This window comes from Bubalus kerabau, chromosome 19, assembly GCF_029407905.1.
Source record: "Bubalus kerabau isolate K-KA32 ecotype Philippines breed swamp buffalo chromosome 19, PCC_UOA_SB_1v2, whole genome shotgun sequence".
In the NCBI taxonomy this organism is placed as follows: Eukaryota; Metazoa; Chordata; class Mammalia; order Artiodactyla; family Bovidae; genus Bubalus; species Bubalus kerabau.
The window spans coordinates 34663980-34676219 of NC_073642.1; the positions used below are offsets into that span (position 1 = coordinate 34663980).

The 12240-nt window shown below is 48.4% G+C and overlaps 1 protein-coding gene and 1 long non-coding RNA gene across 5 annotated transcripts in view; one reads left to right on the forward strand and one right to left on the reverse strand.

Annotated features, from left to right (window-relative positions):
• UBL7 (ubiquitin like 7) overlaps positions 1-12240 on the forward strand; it is a 13394-nt gene continuing 1154 nt past the window's right edge. Inside the window, exons 1-10 of one of the 4 annotated variants that reach the window (XM_055556785.1) lie at positions 1-79; positions 1419-1631; positions 3221-3340; positions 6735-6817; positions 7583-7667; positions 8168-8225; positions 8948-9081; positions 9338-9387; positions 9624-9791; positions 10547-10669. In XM_055556785.1, the coding sequence (XP_055412760.1) occupies positions 40-79; positions 1419-1631; positions 3221-3340; positions 6735-6817; positions 7583-7667; positions 8168-8225; positions 8948-9081; positions 9338-9387; positions 9624-9791; positions 10547-10669 (1074 nt within the window). In that variant the 5' untranslated portion in view covers positions 1-39. Of the gene's footprint in view, positions 130-152; positions 171-1418; positions 1632-3220; positions 3341-6734; positions 6818-7582; positions 7668-8167; positions 8226-8947; positions 9082-9337; positions 9388-9623; positions 9792-10546; positions 10670-12240 lie in introns of those variants that run through there. The other 3 variants (XM_055556786.1, XM_055556787.1, XM_055556788.1) reach the window with 3 other exon arrangements.
• LOC129634532 (uncharacterized) overlaps positions 9802-12240 on the reverse strand; it is a 26030-nt gene continuing 23591 nt past the window's right edge. Inside the window, exon 3 of the long non-coding RNA XR_008705718.1 lies at positions 9802-11755. This is a non-coding gene — a long non-coding RNA (uncharacterized LOC129634532). The remainder of the gene's footprint in view (positions 11756-12240) is intronic.

The window sequence follows — 12240 nt, forward strand, 5'->3', positions numbered from 1 at the left end:
GGGGGTGGGGGAGCCGCTTCAGGAACTGCAACTCCCAGAATGCAGCGCGGAGCTTCCGGTTTCCGGCGAGAGGACCTGAGTGAGTGTTTACACCGGCGGCCCTGCGGCCGGGTTCCTTCCGCGGGACGGGTGAGGGCGCTGGGTCCCGGGCCGCGCGGGATCGACCTGTGGTGACTAGTTAGCTGGTTCTGTGGGAGTGGTGGGGTCGTCACCCAAGAGATAGTGTCCCTGTCGCAATATTAACTATCAGTGACCTTGGGCCGCTGACTTCACCTTTCTAGATCTCGGTTTCTTCGGCTGTAATATGTAGATGATAATGCCTGTCTCAGAACAGTTGTGAGGATTAAATGATATATAGTATATTAAAAGATCCATTTCCTTCCCTGCCATCAACCTGGAGATGGAAGGTTTGAGGGTGCCTTAGGATCTGCTGCACAGCCTCGAAGCCTTTTCTTTCCTCTTCCGAAGAAGCCACTTTGGAAGCAGTAATGATTCTAACAAGGGCTTGTCTTGTCTTATTTCTCCCAGCTGCCGGGTTTCTGATTCATTTTCTTGGTACCCATAAATACCGGGCATTGAATCAATAAAGACAAAAAATTCTAGTCTTTGCTTTCAAGCCTCTAAGAATGAGATGCAGAGACGATTGAGAAGTAAAGAGTTTAGATACTTGTAACCCTTTGTCATGAGGGAATGTGACAACAACAGAGGGGGGAGATAGAGAGAACAGAGGAGGTTGTGTCTGAGTTGCTCTTGATCGGAGTTTGCTTAGAGAGGGAAGAGGAAAGAGGAGTTACACGCAGAGTTAGCAGATGAGCAGAGTGGGGGAGAGCTTTGTTTTGAATCCAGGCTTGGTGGGGGTGGACTTAAGTGTTGGGAAGGGTGGGGCAGCCCAGAACTCTTGAGAGGGGAAGGCTGGTAGAGAGAACAGATGTGAATGTTTTTGAAAGCCAGGCTGTGGTGTTTAGACTTATTCACAGAAGTGATTTGATTTCTAAACAGAGGAGTGTATTGATCAGCTCTGCATTTTAAAATGATGAGTGGCTGCATGGATATTTAACAGGGAGAAGCAGGAGGCAGGGAGCTTCTGGTAAAGCTGTTTTGGTTAAAGCAAAAGTTGATGAAGAAACACGGAGTGTATATAAAGGAGAGGGTTGGATGATCTCATTTGAACCTCACAACGCTCCTGTTAGGTGGGATGGCATTTTTATGTCCACTGTAAAGCCAAAGAGGCTTAGAGAGCTGAAGTTTCCTGCTGACATTGAATGATGAAAAGAGGACCTCAGATTCTAGTTCAGGCCTCCTGATGCTGCATCCTGAGCTTTTCCAACAGAGTCATAGAGAATTCTCATTCAACCCCTTGGTGGGGTGGGGGTGGTGTAGGTCTGTCCTTTAACCACTAAGGCTTTGTTCCTTTACAGGGAGAAAGAGAGAGCGCGAAAGAGAGAGGATGTCTCTCTCAGATTGGCACCTGGCGGTGAAGCTGGCTGACCAGCCACTTGCCCCCAAATCTATTCTTCGGTTGCCAGAGACAGAGCTCGGAGAATACTCCCTGGGGGGATATAGTATTTCATTTCTGAAGCAGCTTATTGCTGGCAAACTCCAGGAGTCTGTTCCAGACCCTGAGCTGATTGGTGAGTCTCTGTGGACTGGGGATGGGCTTCTGCTCTGATTTCTTTTGGGGGAGAATCATTCTGGAATCACAAGGGTAAACTAAGGGTTTGGGATTTGTAGTCTCATAATGTAAACACCGGGCTGCCCTGGTGGATCAGTGGTAAAGAATCTGCCTACCTATGCAGGAGATGCGGGTTCAATCCCTAGGTGTCGAAGATCCCCTGAAGAATGAAATGGCAACCCAATCCAGTATCCTTGCCTGGGAGATGCCATGGGGGGAGGAGCCTGATGGGCTACAATCCATGGGGTTGCAAAAGAGTTGGACATGACTTAGAGACTAAACGAAAACAAATGTTAACACTGCTGGGAAGTGATTGTTGTTAGGTGAATAGAAACAAATCATATAATAAAACTGTTGGCTGCCATTTTAGTTGTACAATATACTGAACTACTTCATCACAACATTCCTTAACTATGACATTCTTAGAAAGAGCAAGAACTTGGGCTGGAAGGAGGTGCTGGCAAGGGAAAGGCCCTTAGTATATGGCATCTGAGGTAGGTCTTAAGGGATGGTTAGAAGGATTTTTGGTTGGTTGGTTGGTTAGAGGGAAGGCAGTGAAAAAGGAGAGATGGCAAGGGCATTCTAGGTGGAGGAAGAAGGAATTTAAATATACTTTCTTTCTTTCTCTTTTTTATTTTTGACTATGCTGTGTGGCGTGCAGAATCTTTGTTGCCTGACCAGGGATCAAACCCTGGACTCCAGCATCACTTTCAGAAAGTGAATATAATTAAATTATATTATTAATGCAATGGCATATAAACTAGAAAAATGGTATAAACTGGCAAAAAGTTTATTTTCAGTCATGCATGCTAAGTCTTTTCAGTTGTGTCCAACTCTTTGTGACCCCATGGACTGTAGCCCACCAGGCTCCTCTGTCCATGGGATTCTCCAGCCCAGCTGGAGTGGGTTTCTGCGTCTTCCTCCAGAGGATCTTCCTAATCCAGGGACCGAACTCAGGTCTCTTAAGTCTTCTGCACTGGCAGGTGGGTTCTTTACCACTAGTGCTACCTGGGAAGCCGTATATTATTAATGCAATGGCATATAAACAGGCAAAATGGTATAAGCTGGCAAAAAAGTGTTTTTAGTCATAAAAACATGGGGTTCATTCTTTTTTATTGTTACATCTTCCCATTCATTTAAATGGTGCAGTCTCCATGATGTTAAGCTCTAGAGTTTTCCTGTGCATAGATTCTGTATTTTATCAATTTGCGCTTGTAACAGTTGTTATTAAAATGTATTTGTTTATTTATTTTCAAACTTTATTTATTTTGTATTGGGGTCTAGTCCATTAACATTGTTGTGGTAGTTTCAGGTGAACAGTGAAGGGAGTCAGCCGTACATATATATATACATGTATCCATTTTCCCCAGGGCCCACTCCCATCCAGGCTGGCAAAATGTATTTATTAAGTAAGAGTACGGTTTAAAGCATATATCATTCTCTAGCTATGTGTCCAATCAAGATAAGGTTCTTAGGGGACAAAAGTCATTTAAATTGTTATGAAGAGTAAAATATAAATGAATGGTTCTCCACCCCCACCCCCCCCAGATCTGATATACTGTGGCCGGAAGCTAAAAGATGATCAGACCCTTGACTTTTATGGCATTCAACCTGGATCCACAGTCCATGTCCTGCGCAAGTCCTGGCCTGAGCCTGACCAGAAACCGGGTGAGTGTTGGCTCTTAGACAGGCAGAGCTTCTGAAATACCTGCAAGGGAAGGAGGGTCTGTGTGTCCTTGAGGCAAGGGCCTGGGGGGAACATAGGGGAGATTTACTGAAATGATAATAAAGGATATCTTTATCATTTATTGGATTAGACACATTGATGAACAGTGTAATTTTGATTTTCTTGCTGCCAGTGGCCACTAACAGAAGGCACTTTTAAGTTCATTACCGGTTGTTTTAGTGGGATGGAGAGTATGTATCTATTTAAATTCCTTTAGGGCAACAGTTTGTTTCTCAGCGAACCTTGTATTTTTTGGTTATTTTTGTTGTCATTAGAAAGAAGCTGAAAACTCCTTGCCCTTTAAATGTTATGGTGTGTTCTCATGTTTGCAAATCTTCCCACAAACTGCCTCAGGCGGGTGATTTGTTCAGTCACCTCACTCCTGCTAATTTATTTTCCTGGAGTTTGAGAATATTCAAATGGTATGAAAGTAGCTCTTGGAGGAAACATACAAAGCCTCTCATGCCTTTCTGACTTATTGATAAAAGGTGCTGCTTGGAATTCATAATTTAAATTTCACATCTGTGTTTTAAAAGCCTCCCTGAGGATAAAGCTAAGCTGTGTAGGAGATTAGCTTTGTTAAAAACGGGCAGTTTGGCATATTTTAATAATCTTCACAATTGCTGTGACTGGTTATCTGCTTGAAATTCTCCCTCTTTTCAATTCTAAACATAAAGGACAAAAAGATCTTCTTTTGTACCCTGATGGGAAGTGAGAAAGAGAAAGGCAGTCTCTGGTATCCAGGGGCTGGCCTGGGCTTCAGCTAGGCCTTGAATCGTGAACAATTTCACAGGTCACCAGCATCTATAAGGCTGCTCACTCTGGGGCTGTAACGGATCCAGATAAAAACAAGATTTCTTCTCATTTCTGAACAGAGCCATAAACCCGCACATTGACCAACCACAGAAATGGCCAAATAACCCTCTATCCTGCCTATTAGGAGTGACTGCTGTTTCTTCACCAATTTCAGCTTTCATCTTGCTCTAGTTTTCCTTCCTTCTAGATAAGAATTATTAAGATACCTAATCATAAAATCACCCCCACTTCCTGACAGCCTCCAATCCACAACAAAACCCTGCTTCCTTAACCTTCCCCCGCCGAGTCCCCTAACTAAAGCCCACATCCTCTGAGTCCCTTCTAGCGTGCTCTTGTTGAGGTGCCCTGTGGCTCTGGTGGTGCGCGTCCCCTCTGTAAGAGCAGTAACACACCTTGCACAGCTGCGGGTGTGCCCCTCTGGTCTGTGGCTGGAGGGGATTGACAGACGGAAAGGAGCATTTGTTGCTTCTTCTAGCCAGATTGTTGCTGTTTGGTATCTCATTTAATCAAGTGGCTCAGCAGGTCAGGTAACAGTATTAGCATTTTATACATGAAGAAAAAGAGTTAGAAAGATATTCATTCAAGGTCATCTGCTTAGAAAAATGAATGCAAAAGCTGGGATGTGAATCCAGATTTTCCTGGCTCAAGAGTATTCTTTCCACTGGGCTGGCTGCCTCCCACTTCCAAAGGATGAGATTAGCTCAGAGACATTAAGAGACAACCTGTAACTCTTAGCTGATTATGGGCTTAAGATTTCAAGTCCCTTTTATCCCCTGGAAATTTATTTTTGAAACAAACGGACTTTTTATTCGGAGGTGAAAATAAACTTTTAGATTTGCAAAGAAATTTTTGTGATGGCGTTTTAGATATTTTATCCTCGAGTGTTCTTTCAAAAGGAAGCACATTTCTTTATCTTCCACCAGATTAGATCCTGTAGGAGGAGAAAAGTGTCAGTTGCTTCCTTCGCACCTGGATCCCTTTGGTGGTTCTCTGCAGAAGGTCGCACATCCCTTTAGGATCTCACGTAGGCCTGCTGTTTGAGCAGGGGTGTGTACCCTGGGCTCCAGCATAGAAACGGCTTAGTGTTCTCAAAGCACATCATGCTTGTTTTCTCCCAAGCCTTTGCACTTGTTCTCATTTAGGCCTACAGTACCTCTTCCCCCAGTCATCGTCTGTTCTACCTTCAATACTCCTCTCAAACATTCTCTCCTGGGGGCTGTGGGCCTCCATGTGCCTAATGCCCTCACTGTGGTCCATGTCTCTGTTGTGGAAGCCCTCAGCATGGTATGTGGTAATTGTGTGTATGTGTCTTTGAGTCTGTCTCATTTCTCCTACTGTCTTTAAGAGTTCCCTGATGGCAGGGACTCTTACTTTTTACATTCCTGTGCCTTGCATAAAACAAGATTCACTCCAAAAGCGTGGAGTAAATGCTTAGCACAAATTTGTTTAACGAATAAGCCAGGTAACTTACTTCAGGTGAATATTTTTCAAGAGACAACCCTCATGATTAGAACAATAGGTAAGGGTGTGGTTGCCACACAGAACCCCAGGGGTGCCATTCTCTTTTTGCTTTGGAAATCATGCCTTTGGAGTTGAGCAGTGCAAGGCCACATAATCACAAGTAGCCTTCCTGGGTGAGGGTCACACACTTAAAAGTGTGATCCAGGTGGACTTCCTGCCTACTCCCCCTTCTGTTACCAGAATTTCTATGAAATGGGCGGATGTCCTAAATTATCTATGAAATGGGCGGATGTCCTAAATAGTAAAATGACCAACTAAAACTAAGAAAACTGCTAGACTTTCCCATTTGTATGAGTCATAACGTCCAAAGATCAAAAAGGAACTTTGAGTTCTAGTGACATGCTTGTTTTTGGACATGTGATGAAAGTTTGTTCAGAAGCCTAGAGGTACAATGTTGTCTTGGTCCTTCTTGTTATTTGTTGTTGTTGTTGTTTTTTTTAATCAAAATAGTATTACAGAGGCCTGAAAGAAAATACCCAGGATAAACCAGTTACCCTCCCGATCCTGTCACCTTGGCTTGTTCCCATCCAGCCTTGGCCCACACTGACATCTCATAAAGTTTTACTAGAGAACACCCATACAACTTTATGTTCTATTTCTTTCTCTTAACATATTGTGTCAACATGGCTCCATATTGTTCAGATGGCTTGCAGCACTTATTTTAAATCACTGCACAAAAGTCTACTGAGTTCATTATACCCTCCTCCTTTCCAAGTGTGAAAAGTCTAGAATTCCTGCAGTGGGATGTTGATCAGAACAGTCTTTTTCCTAAGGTAAGAGTCTCCTCTGCTAGAATGTGAATTTATTTATCTACCAAAGAGGCTTAAAAAGAGAGTGCAGTTTTCATGTGTGTGGTGTAGCTTTTTTTGATCGGGTGCCCATTCATAGTGGGGTGAGAAGGGAAGAGAACCCGTGCCTGGACTCTGGCTGAAGCGATGCTCTGTGTCTGTGGCAGAGGTGAGGCCCTGGTCATAGGGTAACTGAGTGTCTCATCCCCAGAACCTGTGGACAAAGTGGCTGCCCTGAGGGAGTTCCGAGTGCTGCACACCGCCCTGCACAGCAGCTCCTCCTACAGGGAGGCGGTGAGTGTGTGCTGAACCCTCTGTGAGACTCTTGGCAGGCCTGCTGGAGAGGGGTGATGCAGAGAGGGAGCTGGAAGCTGGTTGCCATGGCTCCTCAGAGTTCTTGGGGAGGTTTCGCCACGTCTGTGGGTCCCAGTCGAACCCTGTCTTCCCCCAAAGAGGCTCTCAGCTAGGCATTGTTGATTCCCTCTAATGATAATGATACAGCCTCTCCTGACATTGGCCTCATGGAATGAATATTGTTACAGTCAAAGGATCCGTATGCTGTTTCTGCTGGGCCTCATTCTCTGACTTGGACTGAACTGCTTGCCCACCGGTCCTTCCCAGGATCCCCTCACTGGGAAAATGCACTGATGACTTTCCATAGGAGAGTTGATAAGCAAGATGAAGACAGCTGCAAACTTCCCAATATATATAAATGCAAAATGATAGTTGTTTGGAGATTGAAAAGGACTTTCAAAATCTAGAGAAACCTTTGTTATTGGGCTTATAATAAGAGCTTTTGTTGTGAAAGCATTAGAACTAGAAATGGGGGTAAGGACCATAGATTGAAGGCTTATTGTGATCTTGCTTTTATGCTGTTTCCCCTCCAGTAAGCCATATTCTCAGAGAAAAAAAGAGGTTCATCTCTTCCCTGGGGCTATTGTTCCAGTATGGTGGTGTGCGTGCAAGCACTTAGAGGAAGGAAGTACTTCAGCTGTGTGTGGGTATTTCTGAGTGCACCGAGCTAGTGGGAGTGCTCAGCCCTCCCCATTTCTCCTGCAGGTCTTTAAAATGCTCAGCAATAAGGAATCTCTGGACCAGATCATTGTGGCCACTCCAGGCCTCAGCAGTGACCCCATTGCTCTTGGTAAGTGCAAGGCTGAACTGAAGGAAATAGGAACTGTTGAAGAAGGAGAAGCCAGGAGGAGGCAGTTACCTTAAAGAAGCTTTGACACATCATGTGAAGATTTGCTGGTCTTGTGGCAGGAGGCGGAGTAATCCAGATGTGTTCCATATACCCAACCCTCCAAGAACTGCAGCCCCACAGAGAAATCGTGGCCTAAGTAACACCAGAAATGAGACTGTGAGGAAGACATGTGAGGGCAGCAGTTAGCCCAAACCACAGCAGTCAGGGAAGCCTTCCTGCACACCTTGATGGACAAGGGGAGAGCCTAGAGATACGGGGAAAGAGGCTGGGGTGCTGTGCACAGTATGTAGCCTCCGTGCAGGGGCATAGGGAGCAACATGGAGAGCACGGGGGTTGTGCTGCTGGCACGTGTTGCCCCCACTTTGCACGCGTATCCCTGTTAAGCTGGTTGCCGCAAGGCCTCCCCACTGGATCTGGCTAGATGTCCTGTTTTCCTTCAGGGGTTCTCCAGGACAAGGACCTCTTCTCTGTCTTTGCTGACCCCAACATGCTTGATACGTAAGTATACCCATCTTACTAAGGGCACTTTTTCTCTCCTCATGGTCGGGCCAGAAGCCTAATGGTCGCCCTGGATTCTGCTCTTGGAGCCCATCCCCCAAATCTGTCTTCTGAATGTGTCAGGAGGTAGGGAGGAGCCAGGGCTGGAGGAGGGGGTGGGGGTGGGGGGAGGTGAGGACAAAGCCCAAGGGCTGGGGCAGACAGAGGTGGGGGTGAAGCAGCATCCTGAGGGAGGTGGCTTTGCAGGCCAGGCTCAGTTTAGATCTCATTCAGTAGATATTAGGGAGCCTGTGAAGGATTTTAAGCTGGGAAAGAAATAGGTGCATACGTCCCAAAATTTTAGAGTTGGAAGGGAAAGTAGAGGTTATATCCCTTTATCTTCAAGTGAAGAAAACAGCCAAACCCTCGGGAGAGGAGGGACCACTCAAAGACTGCCCAGTGAAGTAGTGTTGGAGTCAAGACAGGAGACTACCCCTGAGCCTCTGGGCTGTGTGTGTCCCATCATGCATTGCCAGAGAGGAGAGTGAAGCATCTGCGGGGGCCCCAGGGTAAGGCAGAGCAGCAGGAAGACACGCCGCCTGGAGGGAGGTGCTGAAGACTGGGAAATTTAAGGACAAGCAGGGGTGACTTGACTGTTAGGAGGGGTGCCCAGAATTCCTGTCAAACCCAAGGATGCTCTTTCCTTCTTAGTTACCCTTGAGTTTCTTCCTGCTCCATCTCAGGTTGGTCCCTGCTCACCCTGCCCTGGTCAATGCCATTGTCCTGGTCCTGCACTCGGTGGCAGGCAGCACCCCAATGCCAGGGGCCGACTCCTCTTCCCGGGGCATGCCCTCCAGCGCCTACCGGGACATGCCAGGTGAGCCCCTGGACTGCGGGACGCAGGCCCCTGGGGAATGGGCAGTGGCCCAGGGCTTTGCTTTACTCGCAGCTATGTATAGTGCTGGCAGAGGGTGCTCCTTGGGAACTCTGGGTTTGAGTCAGGGAGAGCATCTGTCCTGTAATTTTCCAGGGGAGAGATGAGAACATGAATTTGGAGTAACTAGCGCCGAGACGCTGGAGCAGCGCCTGTGCCTTCCTGTTCCTCCTCCTGAAATCTGTCCTTCCTTCTCCAGGTGGCTTCCTGTTTGAAGGGCTCTCTGATGATGAGGACGACTTTCACCCAGTAAGTGACAGGCTGCCTGCCATTTGGGGGAGATGGTGCTGGGGAGGCGCCCTCCCCAGGACCTGGCATGCCCAGCAGGGGGTGGTCAGAGGCCCTGTGGGGGCCCAGGTGTGCCACACTATTGCTGTGACCCTGGCAGCCTGGGGAGTCTCCCCAAGAACTGTTCCTGGAGCAGGGGTGGGGTTCTGAGAACCACTCAGGGCTTCCGCTCTGATCTGGGCACCTCCCTTGTCCAGAGTGCCAGGTCCACGCCCTCAAGCAGCACCCCCAGCTCCCGCCCAGCTTCCCTGGGGTACAGTGGAGCTGCTGGGCCCCGGCCCATCACCCAGAGCGAGCTGGCCACTGCCCTGGCCCTGGCCAGCACTCCGGAGAGCAGCTCTCACACGCCGACTCCTGGTACCCAGGTATGGAGAGAGAGGGTGGGAAGGTCCAGGCCAAGCCCCCAGGTATGGAGAGAGGGGGTGGGAAGGTCCAGGCCAAGCCCCCAGGTATGGAGAGAGGGGGTGGGAAGGTCCAGGCTGAGCCCCCAGGTATGGAGAGAGGGGGTGGGAAGGTCCAGGCTGAGCCCCCAGGTATGGAGAGAGGGGTGGGAAGGTCCAGGCCGGGCCCCCAGGGAGAAGGGCCCAGTGGTAGAGTGGGTTTACCTTTGCTGATCCTTGTGCTCCATCTGCTTTGATCTGAGCTCTACCTGGAGCCCCAGTGGGTTTCCCACTGCAGCTCAGGTGACCTCCCCTCACCTGCCTTTAGGCTCAGAAGTCAGGGGCTCATCCTAGGCCTGATTGACTCTTCTCAGCAGTTGGAAGAACCTCATGTCGCATAATGGTTCCTTACTTATTCCTGAAAGTGGCCAGGCGTACATCACAGGCTTAAGCATTCCTGGTGATAGTCACTCCAGCCGGCAAAGCCGTCTTTCCTCTGCCAATATGGGTCCTAGGCTCAGTTAGGGGTCCCCTTCCATCTCCCTGGAGCAAAAGAGTACAGAACCCTTCCTGCGCACATAGAGAGCTTTTAGGTGGCTCTGTGGCTGTCTCCTGCTGGCCCCTGCTGGGAGGCAGTGGTGAGGCACCCAGGGCACCGTGGGGTGATGTGACGGCCAGTGGGTGTGTGCTGGGAGACTGGGGTGGCTCTGAGGGTGGCACTGACCATGGTCTGTCTCTAGGGCCACTCCTCAGGGACCTCCCCAATGTCCTCCAGCGTCCAGTCAGGGACGCCCATCACCAACGATCTCTTCAGCCAAGCCCTGCAGCATGCCCTGCAGGCCTCGGGGCAGCCCAGCCTTCAGGTCAGTCTTCCCCCTTCTGATGTTCACACGGCTTCTTTGGTATTTTGGACGCTGAGCTTTTCTCTGCCCTCTGGAGGCCCTTCCCACTTGGCCTGCTTTGCTGCAGGAACAGCTGGGGTGTGGCAGCATGACAGGAGAGGGTGCTCCCAGCAAGGGCGGGTGTCCCTGCAGCTTCCACTCCTGCACCCAGTGCCCATGGCCTGGCTCCACTGACCGCCTGGCTTGGGTATTTCAGTGGCTGTTTCAGTTGAGGAGTCACTTGTCCATCCTGTGAGCATTGACTGAGCCTTAAGCATGTCTGGTCCAAGCTTGGTCCAGCTCCTGGGATAGTGATGAGCCAGTCCTCATTCCCGCCATGGAGGGGTGCCAGACAGTCACTGAACTGAGGGAACAACAGGGTGAGAAGCTGGCCCAGGCTTGAGGTCAGGTAAAACTTTTCTGAGAAAGTGGTGTTGTACCTACTGTCAAAGAATTAATTAGAGGTTAGCCAGGCAGAGAAGGGGATGTTTGGTCGAGGGGATGTGGTGTCCCAGCAGAGGCAGCTACCTGTTTGAGCGAATGTGGAGGTACACATGCAAATTGGCAAGAGCAGAGGCGATATCCACGATGAAAGGTCCTGAGATGGGGCCAGAGTAAAGAGAGCAGAAGCCTGAGTGTGAGGGTCTTGAGTGCCTGCAAAAGGAGATGAGGCCTGTCCGGCGGTCACCAGGGAGCGATACCATCTCCCGTGCCTCATGGAACACAGAAGCTTAGCTAGCAGCTACGTGTGTGACCCAGGGGTTCACATTTTATTGCATGCCTCTGTGCACAAGCTGTTTGCTTTACTCTCTTTTGTTTGTTCCTAAGCCTGGGGCATGAACGTCATTTCTGGAACTGGTCCACGGTCATGAACTGGTCCAGGTCATTAAATGACAGGGACAAGGTCTGGCCCGTGTGGTTCTCACTGCCCCATGTGGCTCGGTGGACAGTGAGGGGAGCAGGAGCAGGACCTGGAGACAGTTGGTCTTTTTGGTTCCTTCATCATCTGCAGCCTGATGCTTCTTCACTCTGCTCTTCAGCTTAGAAACCTTTATGTCTTCACCTGGCCTGTAAACGAAACTTGAGTCGGTTTCTGTGGTTTTCTAAAAATCCTCCACATCCTCACCCTTGCTTGCCTGCTTCTTTGAATTTGCATTTCATCCTCACTGCCTTCTCCTTCCCACAGTGTGAACACATCCTTTTCCCTAAGGTGTGTACTTTCTCTTTCATGAGACAGAGATATTGAAAATACTAAATTTCTTTAAATCCATATAGAAGGCCATTCATAGCTGAAAGTCAAAAAATCAAGGAACCATTGTATAAAGAGCAACATATATTTTGAGTTCATAAATGTGAAAATTTCTGCAAAGCAAACCAAACCAACATACAAAAAGAACAAGCGAAGTCTGAAAGCTGATCACAAACCAGAAAGAAATCTGTAACGCAGATCAGACAAAGGGCAAAATCTCCCTGAATTGAAGTTCTAGTGATTTAGGACCAATAGCTCCGTAGAAAAGCAGGTGAAGGATAGTAACAGACTGTTCACCAAAAAG